The 19,977-nt window shown below is 49.3% G+C and overlaps 2 protein-coding genes across 2 annotated transcripts in view; both read left to right on the top strand.

Annotated features, from left to right (window-relative positions):
- The window catches only part of LOC307074271 (FERM and PDZ domain-containing protein 4-like), a gene marked incomplete at both ends in the record, with an annotated part of 32,177 nt that extends 26,002 nt beyond the window's left edge, over positions 1-6,175 (top strand). The window contains 3 exons of the mRNA XM_079734287.1: positions 450-588; positions 1,108-2,289; positions 2,682-6,175. Of these exons, the coding sequence (XP_079590413.1) occupies positions 450-588; positions 1,108-2,289; positions 2,682-6,175 (4,815 nt within the window). The remainder of the gene's footprint in view (positions 1-449; positions 589-1,107; positions 2,290-2,681) is intronic.
- A 2,762-nt stretch (positions 6,176-8,937) lies between these two features.
- On the top strand, positions 8,938-14,352 carry LOC307074465 (uncharacterized protein). The gene is made up of 6 exons (XM_079734626.1): positions 8,938-9,080; positions 9,323-9,430; positions 10,368-10,501; positions 11,153-11,314; positions 12,103-12,338; positions 13,871-14,352. The coding sequence occupies exons 1-6, from the start codon at positions 9,014-9,016 to the stop codon at positions 13,971-13,973; spliced, it is 810 nt and encodes a 269-aa protein (XP_079590752.1). The 5' UTR covers positions 8,938-9,013; the 3' UTR covers positions 13,974-14,352.
- The last annotated feature ends 5,625 nt before the right edge of the window (positions 14,353-19,977 follow it).

Here is a 19,977-nt window from a genome sequence, read left to right as displayed (position 1 = left end):
CAGATCAGTAGTTATTCAAATATGTCTTCTTTGTTGCCCGGGTTGAAGACTTTCTCTGGTCCACGATCAGTTATTGAGCCTTTGAAGTGGAAGTGGAATTCACTGGTCTTATAAAGTCTCCTAGACCAATGATTAATCAAACCCTTGTTTTTTAACGTAAAACCTCTGTGAAAAGTGTTATTATTGTGTTGTATTATTTTCCCTTTAATCCTTATTTTATTTTCCTTCCTTTTTCTCCCTTCGAGTCGAGCAGAAAGGAGTTCTGATTTCGGTTAATACATTTGATTAATATCCAAATCCTTTACTTTTATTTTCCTGTCTTTTTGAGTTCAGTTAATATCTTAAGTGAATATCCGTCAGTGTTTGTCGCTCAGGTTACATTTCATTAACCTGTAATGCTAACAGTTACAGTTACTTCATCCTAATTTCCCGCATTTATTCCTCCCCAGCCAATCACGCTGATCATGGAGTCTAGCGACGCGATGAACCTGGCCTGTCTGACGGCGGGGTACTACCGCCTCCTAGTGGACTCCCGGAGATCCATCTTCAACATGGCCCACTGCAACAGTATGCAAGGGGACGATTCAGGTAGGCTATGCTAACTAATAATAATAATAATAATAATAATAATAATAATAATAATAACAATAATAATAATAATAATAATAATAATAAGACACTCACTGCCACAATATAAATAAATATAAACTTTTTATTTCTTCTGTTCTGTTGTTACATTAATAGAATTGTTATCCTGATTTGCAAATAACCATAAAAATAATGAAATAGTACAATGCTGTTTGATGAAATTATTCAAAAATATTTTTTATGTTATATTGTTTTTAGAATAATCGGCCCATACACTTTAAGAATAAATGAAAAAAAGTTTAAACCAATTAGAATATTAAATGCAATTGACACACAGCATGAATCTAGAAAAATATAAAATAAATCTGTGCGTCTTGTATAAAAAAAACCACAGAAAATCCTATGAAAAAAACTGGACCAGTTAAAAAAATCAGTTAAAAACCTCAAACATCAAAAACAAAGTCACCTGAACCGTTCCCCCCCCCCCCCCCCCCCCCCCCCACCCCCGGCTCTCCTCAGGCCACGAGCGGGGCCTGGAGTGGCCCTACAGCCCGTCCCTCGGCGATGGTGAGGACGACCCGCTGGCCGGCGACGGGAAGCCCTACGACCTCCGCCACTCCGACTACAACGACAACGGGCCGCGGGGGAACGCCGCTCGCTATTCCCCTTACTTCCACGTCCCGGACCCCGACGGCGGCGGGGACGACCCTGACGACGACCACGACGACCACGATCACCCCGGGGGCCAGAGAAGCCCGCTCCCCCCTCCCTTACCGCCGGCCACCCGACTCCAACCTCAGGACTCGCCGCGCAGCGCCAAGGTCTCCTTCATCTTCGGAGGGGGCGCGCCGCCGCGGAACGCTAGGGCTAACGCCGCGGGCGGCTACGACCTCCTGATGGAGAGCCCCGATGTACCGGCGCACCGGCCGCCCTACCTGCACCACAACGCGGACTTCGGCTCCTCGCAGAGCTTCTACGGCGGCGGCGGCGGCATTAGCGGCGGCGGCATTAGCGGCGGCAGCATTAGCGGCGGTGGCATTAGCGGCGGCGCCGTGTCCCACGTGTACAGCAACATCGGCGGCGAGGAGGGCAACGAGGAGCTGAGGGGGCTTTGCTACGCCGACACTACAGACGACGCGGAGGACGAGGACGATGCCTCCTGCGAGGAGGACTCCACGGGGGGCACGCCCGTCAACGACGAGGCGGCGGGCAACGGGAACCGCGTGCCCAACTGCCTGAACCTGATGCTGGCGCAGGGCGGGGTGGCGGGGGCGGCGGCCGGCAAGACCACCTTCCTGGTGCTGTCGGGCTCCACGGACGACATCATCGACCTGACGGCGCTGCCGCCGCCGGAGGGCGACGACGCGGCCGCCGCGGATGACGACGACGACACGGCGCTGGACACGCTGAACCTGGCCATCGCGGCGCCGCCCCCGGGGTTCCGGGACAGCTCGGACGAGGACGGGGCGGGGCCGGAGGGAAGGCCGCTGAGCACGCCGGACAACGACGACATCCCCGTGTCGCTGATCGACTCCGTGCCGACCCGGGAGGATGGCGGTGGCGGCGGCGAGGGTTGTCGAGGGGGAGGCGCCGAGAGGCGGCTGGAGAACGCCGTGGCCAATACCCTGCAGGCCCTGGAGGCGCTGTCGGTGGCGGAGCAGAGGCCGCCGCCGAGACCGCACGCCCCGCGGAGCATTCCAGGTTAGTCACCTTTGAGGAACGTCCGATTTTCTTGTCAGTAGTGATCAAACGAGCTCCCTGCTGATGTCAGGGCTGAAGCGTCGCTCGCCAGCCTCCTTCTTTAGAGTTCACCTGGACTCCCCCCTTACCCCCCCACACCCCTCTTACAAATTTATCGTATATTGTGCGTCACTTCCATCTTATCCTAGCTATCTTTTTTGTAGCGGGCAATGGGTTAGCCTAGGACTCGCTAGTGCTTTTGCCCTTGTTTCAATTAACATCCATACTGTACCAACACAGATATATTGTTTATCTTCCTCTGCCAAATGTACTTATTAGTGAGTCGCTTGGGTTAAAGCTAAATGCTAAATGTAAATGTAACTGACTTAGGGTCTTATCTTCGATTTCTCCAGGGATAAGGACATCGCGAGGCCTCAGTGCAGAGTCCTCCTCGGACTCAGGCAACGAGACCAACTCCTCCGAGATGACGGAGATCTCCGAACTGGCCGCCGCCCACAGACTCCACGAGAGCCACATGCGCCTTCTGGTGGCCACCAGGGAAGGATACCAGCCCTTGCTGGAGGAGAAAACCGAGTTCCCCGTCTCGCCCAGCGCCGGCGAGACCCTGCAGCCAAAGGCTCGCAGTCCGTCGCGAGGCCACCTCCTCCAGCCGCCGGCCGTGCCTCCCAGGCGGACCCCGCTGCTGGACCCTGCGACCTCGGGGCAGGACAGCCTGCAAGTGGGGCCCCAGATGGGGAACTGCTCCTCCGCCTCCACACTACAGCGCCCCAGCTCTGTCACCCCGGGAGGGAAACACCACAAGAAGTCAGGCGACTCCGGAGCGAAGTACAACACCTTCAGCACCAGGGACGGCCACTGGGGCGGAATGGGCGGCAGCGTCGGCCTCCTGGGGCTGGATCGAGGTGCGGAGCAAGGCGGGGGTCATCAGCGACGGCAGACCTCGTTAATGGTGGATAATTCGGTGGCGGACGGTCTTGGGGTGAACAGCATCCCCAGGGGCTACCGCGGTCTCCCGATCCCTCCTCCTCCTCCTCCTCCTCCTTCCTCCGCTTCCAATCGCTTGTCAGACGAAAGCGAGTTCCGGCCCACGGACAACGGAGCCCTGGCCGTCGAACAAGATGAACACCTGGTCGTGGCGTCTTTGATCTCCCCGAACAAAAAGCCTCTCTCGGCTGCGTCCGATCACGGATCGTCGGAAGCGCCGACCGATCACCCGCCCATATCGAGGCAGCAGAGCGTGGCGCGCCTCTGTGAGTACCACCTCGCCAAACGGATTTCCAGCCTCCAAGGAGAGGCCCACAACTCCCTGCAGGGCTCGCTGTGCTCCTCACTGGATGCCGGAGGCAGCGTCAACGGCAGCGTCGGCGGGACCCCAACAGACTCGCCTCTCGGGTCCCAAACCCAACACCAACAGCCACCACAGCAACAACAACAACACCACCACCACCACCACCACCAACACCAACACCAAAGGCACCCGCTCTCGAGCTCCTCGTCTTCCCTCCTGAGGGCCGTCAACTACGAGGAGGCCAAGTCCTCCGTGTTGGGGGGTTCCCAAGGAGGCCCCGGCCAAAACAAGGAGCTCCACCCCCACGCGGATCCGGCGATGCTGCGCAAAATGCTGCCCAACATCCACCCGCCCGCGCCGGGCTCCGAGCCGCCCCAGCGCCCCGCCTCGGCCACGCCTTCCTGCAAGCATAAGGAGACCTCAGGTACCGCCTCCAGGAGGTTTCACAATGATCTGCATGCTAAACAGCAGGCGTGCCTGCGGGGCCTGAACCAGAAGGAGGGCAGTGAGGCCTACAGGCAGCTGATTAACTACCTGACCGTCAGCCAGATGCACCAGGGGGGCAAGCTTCACAGCGCAGGCATGGGCGGGGCGGTCAAAAAAGACACCAGGCGCTACGTCACCAGCAAGCCCCAGCTGGTAGAGATGGTTAAGAATAGGGGCAACACCATAGCAAGGTGCCCCTGTAACGCGTCCACCTCCTCCTCCTCCGTCGTGTCCTCCCCCTTCGTCAGCCCCAATTCGGGGAACCCCAACACCACCCCCAACATGCTCCAGGGTAATAAGAGCCCCCGGCCGTACCACTCGGCCACGCTGCCCGCCAAGCTCGTCAGGAGCCCTGATATGCATGCGCAGAGGCCCAGAAACAGTGTAGAAGCCAGACACCCCGACCTAGAGAGGAGGAGCTCCCTCTCCGGCCTGGAGGGAGGACTGGAGCTGGCGCCCATGGACCCAGAACGGTTCATGTCCCAGTGCGATAGAGAGGGCGGCAATGGCGGCCACGGTGGCAATGGCGGCGGCCAGGACCGGGGCTGCGGTCGCGAGGGTGGTGGCACGGCCAACCGCCCGCCGTCGCGGTCCAGGAGCCAGCCTAGTGGCGGCTCAGACGACTGGTTCGAGTCGGACGTGAGGGCAAAGCATGCGGTGCGCCAGACCTCACACCCTTTACCTAACGATGCTCTGCTTTTCTCTGCCGCCCCCAGTGTAGCAGGCCAACGAGGGGAGCTCACTCCCATCCCGCTCGGGGGAAGGGGGGACCACCCGTCGGCATTCACCCGTCAGGCATCGGCGGGCCCCAGGGCTTGCCTCATGTCATCAAGCACTCTCCAGCTTTCAATACCTCCTCCCCCACCGCCACCGCCACCACCCCTTGCCGTTTCCCCACCGCCCATGAAGGCCAACAACTGCTCCGGCCACTTGGGCAGCCTTCCCAGGCAGGACTCTCTGAACCCCATGCAGTACTGGCCCGGCCAGAACCACGTCCAGCCCGGCACGCTGCCCCGACAGCAGACGGACCCCTTCCACAATAGCCTCCACCGAGGGCGGGAGCTTCAGCGCAGTTCCAGCAACACGAACGCCGGTATGGGAAGCGCAGAGGTTCTGTTCGAGAAGCCTGTCCGCAGCCGCAGTCAGCAGCCCCTGGTGGAGACCAAGGCCCCCAACCGGAGGCCTACAAGGAAGCGGCTCTCCAAGAGCTACTCCCAGGGCTCGGTGTGCTCCCAGACCACCTGCTGGTCCACGGGAAGCCGGGGCGGCGCCAGCAGACGGGCGTCCGTGGCGTTCCCCCTGCAGAAGGACGGCAAGCACCTGAAGGGCTCCCAGAAGCTGGACGCCAGCCCCTGGCGATGCAACGGACCGTTCAGCTACTGCTTCTTCAAGAAGCGGAGCGAGGTGGAGGAGGATGAGGTCGAGTGGGAGGGGCAGAGGCAGAGCCGCAACTCCGCCCACTACGACGTCATGGGGGGCAGCGCGGGGGGGGGCCACGTGATGTTTTGCGGCTCCAGCCTGGAGACGGCGGGGGAGCAGCTGTATGGCGAGGTGCTCAACAACATGAGCTTCAGCGACCGCCTGGCGCGCATCAACACCCTGAAAGACCGCATGTACGTCTTCCCCGGCGGCTTCACCGACGTGCGCCGCGACGCCAGCGAGCTCATCGCCCTGGTGCGCTCCAGCGTGGGCCGGGGAGACCGCGGCCCCCAGATGCCGCCCCTCCAGGACCTGTCGCAGTACAAGCAACTGCTCTCCGTCGAGTCCAAGGAGCTGGGCCGGGCGTGCCGCCGCATGGCGCTGGCCCACGGCAGCCCCGAGGAGATGCTGCTGGCCGTCACCTGCAGCTTCCAGGTGCTGTGCTGCCTTTGCGAGGCATGCATGTGTCTGGTGCGCGGGCTGGGGGCGGCGGCCGCACACCAGCAGCGCGAGGTGGTGGCCAAGGTGGACGAGGTGGTCATGAACTACATCTGCCTGCTGAAGGCGGCCGAGACGGCCACGGTGGGGGCGCCCGGGGAGCACAGTGTCAAGGCGCTGGTGAGGCACTCCAGTACCATGACGGCCATCGCCAATGCCCTCACCCGCTCGCTTAAGACGCTGATCAGCAAGTGAAGGGCGCAACGGACGATCGATGCACACTTCGGCAAAGCCTCGAAAAGTCGCACGCTTCCAAAGTCCTGCGCTTCCTTTCCGAAAGGCTGTTGTGTAGATTTTGTGCGTAAAGCGACTTTGTGTGCTGCATTGCACTGAAAAACAACACCGATTTGAAGGGAATAGAAACGTAAAAAGGTGAGGTTCAACGCGTGTCGGAAGTGAAAAGGAACCCGTTTTTTCAGACTCGGGGTCCATCAGACTTGATGGTTTGATGCCTACTCGAGCTGATTCCACACGCTATAACTGCTGATAATATCAACGTCCAGTACAATCGCAAAGCCATAATGTAACAAAACCTTTGTACTATGATACGGTATGTACATCCTGGGTTTCCTTTTACTTGTTCATAATAGAAAAATCTTAAAAGAAAAATGTATAAAATGTATATAAATACAATATGAATATATATAAATATATATATATCTATAATTTGTTGTAGAGATATTGAAGAAGCCATTGACTATCCTAGTTTATTTACTCTGTGTATGTCGTTAGACAGGGCTGGAGTGGAAACACTTTCATTTCAAATCATTTCATGAAGTGCAATTTCACTGTAGTTCAACGGTTCATCCTGACCGGGGACATTCAAGCATCGTCACTCGCGTGGAAGAGAAACGTTTCGGCTCAATGCTTTATCCTACCGATTGTAATGTACCGTCGACGGAGTTGAGCCCTGTTAAACGACGTCCACGGGTCGACAGTTTAAAATATATATTACAGGGTAAAAGGACATTTTAAATGCATTGCTCATTCTTAATACTGCTTACTAGCAGAGTATTATAAAATATTTTGAGGAAAAAAATTGAACTATCAAAGCTTGTTTTAGCACTATGTAGACGATATAATATATATATATTAAATACCCTAATAATTTAAACACGTACAATTTTAAATAATACGTCGGGATATCTGTATTTTGGGATTTGCCTGTCTCACCCAGAGTGATTCCAAATTCATCATTTTGCAACCAGAAGGGGAGTTCACTGGATTAGCATATATATATATATATATATTTAACCTATCTGTGGCTCATCGCAGGTTAGCATAATAGCGCTGAAGATAGTGTTGAATTATCTTTGTGTTTGTAGACATACTACATTCTTGTGCTTTCGTAGCACTCGTTTTGAATACGCAACTACTCTGAACACTTGTGAACCCTTGGAAAGCTTTGGAAAGTTAACGATAACGCTAACGGCTAATGCTAACCAGTGGACTTCCATTCTGGACACACAATGATGACCTTGGTTGCCAAGTTACAGATTCCTCTGAGTATCCCGTTAAGCACTGTTATTAAGGCGAATAACTCGTTATTGTTACTTTGTTATTTAACACAAGTTATGTGCTTTCGAATATGTATTGTTTCACATGCATCAGGACATACTAATGTCTCTTGAAAATGACAAATTCCCATTGTTTCAATAAACTATTAAACCGTTTTACACGAATGTGTGTGGTACCCCGTTTCAAATATGTTGTTAGACAATACTGAGGCCACCAAATTCAGGGGTTTGTCACCAGTGTGGCAATATGAAGTCATCCGATGTCTGGTTGTGTTACAAAATACTTTATGCTGGCTCCCAACACAAAGTTTGTGTGTGTGTGTGTGCGTGTGTGTGTGTGGGCTCAAGTTTACACTATTGGGCTTGTTTAAGCTGTTTTTTATTAGCACGTGTGTATGAGAGAGGGGGTGAATGCAACTTCATGTTCTGTTGAAAACACTGAGTGAACACAGAGCTGCAACAATTGGGGCTAAACTCAATGAAAAAATTGAGTTTCAACTACCATTGAAACGTGCGTTAAGTCACATGACGTTGTGCAAAAGTGGAAACATATTCGTTGTGCATCACAGTCTCGGAAAAGAATGACGGCGCATGACACATTACACATTTAGTACATTTGGTTTAAGGAAACCAAATGTACAAATAAGGTAGGATTCTCATTGGCCTAATTAACGCACTGCAGTACAACCCACTTTAATACTGAGCTATTTGTTTTTTTCATTATTATTCCGTGTTTGTGTTTACATTACAGTTTACAAGACATGTTGACATTTAGGCTTTTTCCATTGTTTGTGTGTGTGTGTGTGTGTGTGTGTGTGTGTGTGTGTGTGTGTGTGTATACACTACACGACACTACACTACATGTTGACACTTAGCATCGTGTCACCGTCCTTAAATTTCGATTTTAGGACAACTCTTAACGCGCTTCAGTCACGCTATTGTGCGCATGCGCGTGTTCTCACAACAGGACACACAAAGGTGATTTGCATATTGGGCGCTCTATCCACGCTTGGCCCGCCGTGGGCCAATCACAACGCATAGATCAAACAAACCACGCCCTGCGCGGCAACCGGACTGGCGCCCTCCTTGCGCGCTGATGAGTCTAGCGTATCAGTAGAAGTAGCTCGCGGGAAACAAAGTTGCTGCCTCCCGTGTTCTCCCGCGCGCTTTAGCTTAAGGTTAAATATAGTTGATTTGTTGCAACTTTGTAGGTAGTTTAGAAGCGGGATAGTGTTGTTAGTAAACGTGTTCGCCCGCGACGCATCACGTTATAATAATCAGCAACACATCCACGCACTTATAAGGATCTGCAGAATCAAGTTAGCCGTGGAAGGCTAACTAGCAGCAGAGGTAAAGAGTGTGGGGGGGGGGGGACTGTGACTGTGTGTGAACCACACTGGGACCGGGAAGCGTCCAAAGTGAGTCCTTTACAAAGCCGATCACAAGTCGGTCATCGGCAGATCACCAGATCACTAGGCTGCAGAAGTGTGAGGACCTGTGAGAGAGCTGCTGCACCATGGCAGCTGTGTGCCATCCGCGTCGCGCCCTGGTGGAGATCCCGGCTCCCCAGCCAAAGATCGCCGGTAAGCTGCTGCGGGATTTGGCTGAATAGATTGAATGCTAATGACCCGATGGCCTTGTTGGGGTTTGGGCACCTGTTTGTCACTTGTTGGAAGTGTTTAAAGTGCTTGTAATAACTTGTGTTGAGTTGGATGTCGAACCCTGTGCATGTAATCGATCCACAAAAAATATCATTGACATCATGTGTGAATTCTGAATGATTGTATTTTAATCGTGTCTTTGTGTTTGCTTCTTTTTTTTTTAGCGAAGTTGAGACGGTCGTACTTCGAGATCCTCAGCAGTCGTTTGGCGTCTTCACCTGCAGTCCCGAGGGGCCCGAGAACCTCCAACACCGCCAGGAGATCACACTCATGTGAGCGTCACTCTCTCATTTACTCACTCACTCATTCACTCAGTCCCTCACTCACTCTGTCGCTCAATCACTCACTCTCGCGCTCTCATTCACTCACTCTCATTCAGACACACACTCACTCTCATCCCCACGCTCACTCCCTCATTTACTCACTCAGTCACCCATTTACTCACTCACACACTCAGTCACCCATTTACTCACTCAGACAGTGTGCAGAACCGCAGTGCCAAACTTCCCATGTTGCTCCATAGTGCCACAGTTTTATAAACGCTTCTAAGGGTGTATGCTAAACAGCTGATTACATATGGTAATGAATCATGATTCGCTTTGCATGCTAGATGAAGCTACGTTTCAGGAAAAACATCAACACTTTGGTGAAAGTATAACGATAAAGACTGACGATTCGAAAGGGGAAGTAGTTCTTGGAAGGGAAAGTAGTCGTCTTCTGTCAAGACACATTTTGGTTTTTGATAAACCTGTTCCCTCGGCTGGATGGAGGGTTAAGGAGTTATGGTTATCCAGGAGTTTTGGTTCCAAATAGTTTCCACTTGACCTCAGCATTATCGCCTCAAAGCCCTGTGAACTATCCAGTGTATCACCTTTCATTTAGGTAAACGATGGCACATACATTAATACATTTATATTGGAGTACGAGTATTAAACCATTGTAGAAATAGGGTTAGTAAACAAAAAAAGTACAAGTACAAGTTATATACTAATCTCTTCAGTAACTTTCAATGCGAAAAGTGTGTGTGTGTGTGTGTGTGTGTGTGTGTGTGTGTGTGTGTGTGTGTGTGTGTGTGTGTGTGTGTGTGTGTGTGTGTGTGTGTGTGTGTTTTAAAATTTGAACAGGCAGAACAAAGACGCATAATTCTGAGGTTGTGTTCCAGACATGTGCCGGCACAGTATATCAAACTTGTGTGTGTTTGTGTTGCAGTCGACTCGTCGTCGGGCAGCCCGTGGAGAGGTGGGCCGGACGAGCCGTGTGAGCCAATCGACGAGCAGCAGCGCACGCCGCTGTCCAATCAGCAGCTGGCTCAGCTGATCCGCTCTCTGGGCCTGGTCGAACAGGTAGGAGAACCGAGGGTCCAGAGTGGGGAAAGATATCAGCCATTTTGTTCAGCGCGTTAAGCCAGGTCTTAAGGGCGCGGTCGAGTCGACCCAGGGGGACTCAAACTCTCAACCCTGCCAGTGTTAATGCCATGCTCAACCCCTGGCAGTTTAAATAAATGGCCGTCTCCTATAGTGGGTGTTGAACGCCTAACCCCTGGCAGTGTTTAACGCCATGCTTAACCTGTGGGAATCGAACCCTCAACCCTGTCGCTCTGAGTGCCTTGCTAGACCAGGGGGAGTTTCTTAGTTAGCGGACCAATCACAGCACTCGCAGCTGTGTCGCCTCGATGCAGGGTTAACGTTTTTCTGGGAGGCGCACGTCACGCCCTTGCGGTGGACTCGAGGGGGGTCCGCGAGGACGCAATGGATCCGTAAAACCCCCGTGCGTTGGGTCAAATTCCAACCATAACCAAGCCTTAAGTCATCTATGTGGCTTAGGCTTTTTTTTTACCCTAAATACAAGATGTGCCTTAAAATATGACTCGGAAGGACTTTCGCTAGGAAAATGTCTGGGTCTATATTCGTCAAGTATTGAATCTCAACACCCGTAAACAACCGGTTGTACATAAACCCTAACCCATGTCCCCCCCCCCCCCCCCCCCCCCTCAGAGCCAGGAGCCCCGCCTCCTGACCTTTGACCTCAAGTATCTCCAGGACAACCTCCAGCTGCAGAAGGCCAACGTGTTCCGCTCTATCCCCTACTCGCGCTTCGGCTCCAATCGCGACGCCCACTGCTACCGCAAGGCCCACCCCCACCTCCTCGCCTTCAAGGTGGGTGCCCGCCATTTTGTACCCGGGTGGGCTCCGGATATTTTGGCCTGTTTCTGGTAGAGACGATAAACTGCCGGCGCTGACCGTTTCGGCGCCCTGGACAGGTCTTCCGAGCGGGGGGGCGGGGAGCTACGGTGACGTTTCGGGGCGCCCTAGCAATTGCTCCCGCGCCCCCTCCCTTCTCGGTTTGTTTCGTATATTTTAATTGACTAATTAAGGGCGCCACCAGAGGGCGCCCCCAACGCATTTGCCGCTCTAGGCGATTGCCTAGGTCGCCTATGCCGAGCGCCGGCCCTGGATAAACTAGACTATAAACTAGTCTCCAACAGACATTTTCTGGGCGGGCAAGGCAGAGAAAGGGGAGGTGACTTGGCCCCTTATGACGACATGTGGGACAAAATTCGAAATCGGAGCGACTGAGCTTTCATTTATCAAAGGCGGAGCAGGATACCTAGTGCTTGTTTTACACCCGCCGTTTCTACCTACTGGGGCAGCCTAGGGGAACTCATTGTAATGTTCGCAAACCTCATAAAGTGACATTTTCATGCCATTGTTTTAGCAATGCGTAGACGATATAATATATACTAAATACCCTAAACTAACCTTAAAATAATATGCCGAGATGTCTCGTGCGGTACTGAGGACTAGCGCCGACCGTCAAGCTAGCGCCCACCGTCAAGCTAGCGCCGACCGTCAAGCTAGCGCCGATCATCTAGCTAGCAGCCATCGCCATGGTAGCTAATCATCACCCCCGCCTCATCACACCCCACCTGACCCTCCCTCCCCAGGTGTCGTGTCATGAGTGGGGCCAGGTGCTGCTGCGCGGGGCCCGGTGGGCCTCGGCGCTGGAGTACGCCCTGATGGCGTGGCGCTACGCGGGTGAGCTGCCGCGCTGGGACACGCCCGGACACAACGCACTCACGGACCAGTGCTTCGCCTCGCTGGCCGCCGTCTGCCTCGCCGCCCTGCGTCACCACGGCGACGTCGCCATGGCCCCCGCCCAGGGACACCAGCTGCTGCGGAGGTACTTGAGCTGAGGTTTATTGTTGTTACGCTTTGTGTTGACGTTTATTGTTACGCTTTGTGTTGACGTTTATTGTTAAGCTTTGTGTTGACGTTTATTGTTACGTTTGCGTTGAAGTTTGTTGTTAAGCTTTGTGTTGACGTTTATTGTTACGGTTTGCGTTGAGGTTTGTTGTTACGCTTTGTGTTGACATTTGTTGTTACGCTTTGTGTTGGAGTTTATTGTGACGCTTTGTGTTGACGTTTATTGTTACGTTTGCGTTGAGGTTTGTTGTTGTTATGTTTGCGTTGACGTTTATTGTTACGTTTGTGTTGACGTTTATTGTTACGTTTGCGTTGAGGTTTATTGTTACGTTTGCGTTGAGGTTTATTGTTACGTTTGCGTTGAGGTTTATTGTTACGTTTGCGTTGAGGTTTATTGTTACGTTTTGCGTTGAGGTTTATTGTTACGTTTGCGTTGAGGTTTGTTGTTACGTTTGCGTTGAGGTTTATTGTTACGTATGGTGATGTGTATTGTTACGTCTGTGTTGACGTTTGTTGTGGTTAACGTTTGCGTTGAGGTTTGTTGTTGTTTGCGTTAAGTTTACGTTAAGTATTTTCCGAAGAAAGAGAAACTGTCGGTCGGTCCACAAAATGGCTTCCTGTGTCCAATCTTTATTGCCTTGACCTTGATGGAAATGTCATGAGGTTGAGGAAAGAAGTAAAGGAGAATTCATATGGACTAATCTGCCTTCATTCAATTTGCGTTGAGGTTTATTGTTACGTATGGTGATGTGTATTGTTACGTCTGTGTTGACGTTTGTTGTGGTTAACGTTTGCGTTGAGGTTTGTTGTTGTTTGCGTTAAGTTTACGTTAAGTATTTTCCGAAGAAAGAGAAACTGTCGGTCGGTCCACAAAATGGCTTCCTGTGTCCAATCTTTATTGCCTTGACCTTGATGGAAATGTCATGAGGTTGAGGAAAGAAGTAAAGGAGAATTCATATGGACTAATCTGCCTTCATTCAATTCAATGCGGTACCTTGATAAATCTTTCAATTGTGTAATCTCTTTGTGTGTAGCGCCCTCTTGAAGGAAGACACAAGTCCACTCTGGTGTTTTTATCTTCAAACGGTTCCCGTCCATACTAGTGTTTTCACACCTACACTCATCCACATGACCAATATGCCTGGAACACGTCCCTGTTTTCATTCCTTGCACACGTCTAAAATAAACGCTTTTGCCTGTGCATCACACAGCAACAAGAGGCCTTTTTTCAACTGTCTTTTAACCCTTAAAGGCTCAAGTCGGAAACAGTTTGGGTCTTCAGTGTTCAAACCAACATTGTTTCTGTTTTTTCTTGGATTTCTAGAATGGTTTTGACCAACAGGAGAGGCTCAGGGCAGAATTTATAGTCGTCGTAACATTGGTGTGGATTTTCAGAGCTTTTAATTTTTGGCAGCTTGTGCAGATCATGCACCGCGACTATACATGAAGTTCAAGACGATTTTGTAATCGGTTTCTTAACAAACTTGTTGTCTTTGTGTCCGCCTACAGGCTGAGGATGGCGGCGCAGCATAGTCAGGCCATCACTCCCTGCATACAGGAACTGGAGAGGATTCTCGAACCCAGTGGGGACTCTGCCATGTACAGGCAGTGAAGAACTACAAACTGCCTACAAATCCCAGAGGAACACTAGGGACCAACTGGATTGGTTTACTCTAACCAACAGAAAAGAAGGGAATGGATTGGTGCTTTTTCTTGTGCGATTGTGTTTTTTTGGGGGGTTAAAAAAAGCCACTACAGTATTCTGTTTTTAAAACCATGTGTCGCAACGGTACAATTCGGGTCGGATTCAGTGTTGGTAATTTTTTTTATAAATAAGCATCGCTCAGCACAGACTTTTTTTTTTGTACAAAAAGTCATTTTTGCTGAAGAATTATGTTAATCCATATTGTTTTATACGTGTGTGTGTGTGTGTGCGTGTGTGTGTGTGTGTTCTGATTCCCTTGACCATATCCACATTACTTGAAACTGCAGTCCGGTCTGTTGGTTTATGTATATATACTTTTCGTCATGATTGTATAGTATCTTCTAACTGTCTGCACTGTTTGCATTTTCACCTAAAAAACTTGAAATATCTTTTCGATAAATAAACTTATTTAAATTAATATCGGAACTTCGTCTTACTTACTTCTCCTTAAAAACCAGTTGGTAGATTATCTTAGTTGTACTTTGTAATTTAAGCTTTAATTGGTATTGAAGTGGTAGATTGGCTGAGATCCTGTTTTCGGTGATACCAGTGATCGCCAGTAGGTGGTGCGCATGTACCACCATTCTATTTACGTCCACAATTAATTCTCATACTGATCTGTTTTACTAGCTATGAGACCGTACGCCAAACCCTTACAAACCAGTAGGCTATCCACCATTACCAAATTCCAAAACTAGACCGTATAGCTGTATGCCTAAAAGAAAGCTAGCATAGTCTTCTTCCAAATGGAAACCTGTATCAATTGTTCTTTTAACGATGATGCTTAAATTTAATTTAATTGACGACTTTGGAAGCCTTTAGAGCAAATTAGATTTCTCCTCTGTACACAGCGAGGGCAAAGACCTATGCATAAATAAAAAACTTGAAACGAGTGAAAGTGTAGCCGAAATTGTTTTATTTAAATAAAAATAAGTGAAAAAGGAATTACTTTTGATAAACGGCAGTGACGCTACGAGGGATTTTCAGCACCACTGCAGACGCATTCCTCATTTGGGCCTCATCCAATTCCCCTCGAATATGCGATTTTAAGGATAGAAATAGCCCACTTGGCAGTCATTCAACAAGAACGCCAATAAAAAATATATATTCATCAGTAAATTACAAAAATATATTGAATTAATGTATTATATATGTGAGTGTTTTTGCCCGGTTGTGAATTGGATTTAGTGGTCTTGTGGGGTTGGAAGAAACGCTTGAATATAAGTCTGATAATTACAAAAGTCCCCAGGTGTCTGGTAAGTGGCAGTTCTTCCTAATAAGTGCCCGATAAGACACACGGCCCTTCAAAGACAATAAGATAAACGATGATTTAACTTGGTCTTTTTCAAAGTCCTTCTTGTGGCGTGCTATAAACAAGCCCGTCTCTCTCGTCGCGGCGTAACGGCTGTTCTCTCCTTCCTCCCATTCGTCAAACGCCACGGCGAGCTGTTAGACGCTGACCTCCAACGGTGAGTATAATATAGTGCCGTCGGCGCTTTGATTGGTCGCTTCTGAATCAGAAATGGGTCCCTGCGCTCCAAAGGTCGACTTGGGTCCCCGGTCCGAGCTGCCGGTGTTTAGAACGACAGCACGGAGACGTTTAACTCTTTTGTCTGGCGGGAGGTTTTCTCAGGTCAGGCCTGTCGCCCGCCCGGTGTAATCTATGAAGCACTTTATTCTAATGCTGAGTTTCTGGTAAATCGAGACGATTAAAGGAGCTGTAGGTACGATCTGAGAGGTTTTATTTGAGCGTGATTTATTAGGAACGTTAAAGCCATCCGTCTGCTGCCAGTGAGTGAATCCCTCTGTGGGAATATCTGTTGCGAGGTGACGGCTCCCGGCAAATTTCTGACCAATCAGGGCATCTCTCCCCTGATTGGTTGTCAAGGCAAGAACTTCTCAGTGGTGTAGACACATGCGGAGGGAAGGAGCAGCGAGGGAGGGCATGTTTTGTCGTGGTTTACATCCACAATCTTGCTTTCTTCTATTCTCCATCCCTACAACTCTTGAATCTGATTGAAATGGTAGGATCGTGTGGTGCACACTTCACCCCAAAGGTCTTTACAGGGTCCCTAGTGCCCATTTAGTCTTATTTAGTCTCAGTCGCAAAGAAGATTTTCAGGTAATATTTGGTATTGAGGCTCAGAGACAGGATATCCCAGTGTTGGACTTCCAGCCACTTCTCCCAACGTCTGCAGTCCATCTTTGAGGTAGGACGGCCCATGTCTCGCTAATCGGACTATAGATTAATACTTAATGTAAAACAGTCCCCCCCCCCCCTTGCGGACCTGGTTTCCTGCCCAGGCTCCATGCCTTCTCTCCCCTGACTTTCTTCTGAAACATCGTAGGACTGCTGGATCTAAGAGGCCCCTAGCCCCCACCTGCTGGTTCATTCAATTTACATACAGGGCTTTTAACCAAATCGACTTACAATAAGCACATTTGTCAGGAGAAAGAGAAACAACAATATATCGCTGTCGGTACAGGAAGGATGTTCATAGAAACAAGTGCCAAGCACAAACGTTCGCTAGGGTTAACCCATTCCCCGTTTGCAACAAAGATATCTAGGATAAGATGCTAAGTACCATTTTTGAGTGCCAGGATACATCCACCTTTTCAGATAGGTTAGTTCAATATTGTTGTATAAAGTTCTACACTACGTCTTCGGAACCGATGTCATTTGGTGTGAAGATCGATGCTAATAAACTTTGATCGTTCTAAGTTTAGTTGATGCAGCAGGGATGTGCTTATTTTATCATTTTCTTGGTATGAATACTTATTATTTCGTCTTTTTGGCGCTGATTTATAAAGTGAGGGAACAGTTTTAACATTTGGTTCAAAACAACCTGATTTATCAGGTAAACTAGGAGGTAAGGAAATCAAGCAATTAGGGTGAAGCAGCGACAGGGATGAACAAAATGATGAAAGTCCTGAAAACATGATTAATTGATCGGGCATTCCGACACGAAACACAGACAGTGCTCAAAGGTAGAGAGATGGGAGGAGGTGGGGGGGACAGCAATGAACTGATGTCCTGTCGAACTCGAACCCAGCCCTCCTACACATACACACACACACACACACACACTGCTAGCTCCATGTTACGGTCGATTGGTCAACAGAATGGCGCCCTGTGTCCTTTCTCAGGAAAGGTCAAGGAAAGAAGTGAAGGAGAAGAGTGTTTTTTTTAGTGAACAGACAATCTCGTTTTAATTGTTCCTGCCTCGATGAATTGTCGGACGGCGTTATCTCCTTTTCCTCCATTAACATAAAGGACGGTCCAGTGTACTGTATGCTAAAGGAGATAAGAAAGGAAGCATTGAAGCACCTTTCATTAGCATTAAGATAATTCAAACAGCTCTTATAATGGCGGCCACTTAGATACTTCCGGGTTAATTTAGGAAACTTTCTAAGCAAATAACAATATCAGACCGCGGCCCAGTTCCATTAAAAATGAATTTCAAGGGTGGAGAATAACGAACCATCCTTTCATAGCCAAACTTCACCCCGTAGCATTGTCATAAATCTCAACCGACACACATTTTATTAACGACGCAGATATATGCTCTGTGGCAATCCTGTTCGATCAGAAAGCATTGCTATAAAGTGGGTTATTGGGTAGAGCAGATAACGTCGTTCCACAGTCTCTGAACTGTGGCAGAAACATTTGGTTGTTCATGAAAACCAACACTCAACATGACCAGTATACATTTTCATCAGGCAATTGTTAAAAGGGTCTTATTACGCCCCCGGGGTGTGATTGTGATTAGCCATTACAGGGCGTTTGCAAATCGGTCTTTCCCTATGTTTTAGTGACATCACAAGTGGGCGTGTCCACCTAGATGTACAACGGATAGATGGGCAACGTTTGCTACAGTCCACTGGGTAGGTAGTAGACTGCTCTATCCAGCACACATCTAGGTGGACACGCCCGCTTGTGATGTCACTAAAACCAAGGAAAAGACTGATTTTCACACCGCTTTTAACGGCAAATCACACTCACACCTGGTAGCATCACATCACCACTTTAATTAATTGAATTCATGTCAACACACTAGTGCACACGAGTGCCACATTGTGACCGGTAGCCTCTACACCGCTTCATTTATTCAAAACACAAGCCTCGTTGATGAAGTAATATGTTTTTGCACGGGGTTGTTCAAGTTAAATACAGCCTGCATTAAAATGACAAGCTAAGAACGCACACTAGGCACAGAAGTATCCATGAAGCACTCTCAGCCGTCCATCTTTGGGACATTAATGATTCACCAAGGTAGACACGCTTCCATAGCAACCGCCGCTGCATAATTAGTGCAGTCGTACGCAATTTGTTTAACTGTTCACCGACCAAGTTTCACGTCGGTTGGAATGGACGTCAAAATGCGGTTGAAACGCGGGCTTGAGGCGGGCCTGGTGCTTTTAAACAGTCGTATAAGGGATTCAACACAGTGTCAATATAAATATTGCATCGCTACACGCTGTAAGATTCGCTGATGGGGCTGAAAAGCACGGTATTGCGATTCGGGGAGCTGTAAAATGTAAAATTGCACGTAACCCCTAGTGGAAAGAGGATAATAGGAAATAACATGTCTCTCCGCAGACTGTTTGGTTGGTTACGTCAGAATTAAATGTGGATAAAGTTGTACACTGTAAAAAAGTGTGGTTGATGTACTGACACAGCGTTGTTTGTTGTTTGTTGTTTTGTTTTGTCTTCAAAACGCTAATCAAACTTGGATGTGACGCAGACAGAAAGGATGCTTCGATTACCTTCATAGCGTTTTAATTAAAGCCGGGGTAGGCAATTTAGCGTGGAATTATTTATTTACATCCCGACAACAATCTATAAATCAAAAGCTTAGGAAAAAAAAAGAGACCTAAATAAAGCGGGGGATATTATTGTATTGTTAATACTACTTTGAAATCATAATTACTTGAGCCAAATGTGGTATCTGAGGCTGTCACTGGCCTGTTATAAGCACTTCATTCCGATTGCGGGGGCTATAACTGTCAAATACGTTAATATTTGCCTTGTCTGTCTCACTAGGCTGATGTTTGCCTCTTGCAGTGTTTATTTATTTCTACGTCGATAAATTAAAAATCCCCCCCCCCATAGGCTTATCCTTCGGCCTGAATGATATGCTTGGACTGTCTGTCTACCTACAAACCTGGGAACCAGTCTTCCACAAGGCTAGGCAGACCTAATGCTAACGCAAGCGAGCTAGTCATGGGTTTCGGGGGAATGGCTTTGGAGGGAAGCCTACGGGGGGGGGGGGGGGATTTTTAATTTATCGACGTAGAAATAAATAAACACTGCAAGAAGCAAACATCAGCCTAGTGAGACAGACGAGGCAAATATTAACGTATTTGACAGTTAAATCCCCCGCAATCTGAATGAAGTGCATTTGGTTCACGCTCATGCGTATTCAAATCGTGTGTATTCATATTTTTTTTAAGAGCATGGTTTTAGGACGATGTTGTGCTAGTTTGTGTGAGTGTGTGTGTGTGTGTGTGTGTCTGTCTCTGTCCATCTGTCTGTCTGTCTGTGTGTGTCTCTGTCTCTCTGTCATTGTGTATGTGTGTCTCTGTGTGTGTGTCTGTCTGTGTGTGTGTCTGTCTGTCCGTCCGTCTGTCTATCTGTGTGTGTGTGTGTGTGTGTGTGTGTGTGTATGTGTGTGTGCGTGCGTGCGTGCGTGCGTGCGTGAGTGTGTGTGTTTGCACCCATTCCGATGACGACTCAAAAACCAACAAGAGTAGAAAGTACCTTTTTCAAATCAATCCCTTTTTTTTTCCGAGTCAGTTCCCCTAAGACACCACACCTTCCGTCGGTCGCCCCATCGTTCGCCCCTTTATTTATTTATCGACGTGCCTCCGCTCGCCCGGTGACTCGCTCTCCCTCCCCAGACAGGAAGTC

This window comes from Pollachius pollachius (assembly GCF_949987615.1).
Source record: "Pollachius pollachius genome assembly, chromosome: 4".
Classification (NCBI taxonomy): Eukaryota; Metazoa; Chordata; class Actinopteri; order Gadiformes; family Gadidae; genus Pollachius; species Pollachius pollachius.
This window is presented reverse-complemented; position numbering and strand designations above follow the sequence as displayed.

Bases quoted from the DNA above. Each gene is read 5' to 3' on its own strand.
- LOC307074465 (XM_079734626.1), top strand. From the start codon at position 9,014: ATGGCAGCTGTGTGCCATCCGCGTCGCGCCCTGGTGGAGATCCCGGCT. The intron at 9,081-9,322 runs GTAAGCTGCTGC...TTTTTTTTTTAG, and splicing joins TCCCCAGCCAAAGATCGCCG to CGAAGTTGAGACGGTCGTAC. The intron at 12,339-13,870 runs GTACTTGAGCTG...GTCCGCCTACAG, and splicing joins GGACACCAGCTGCTGCGGAG to GCTGAGGATGGCGGCGCAGC.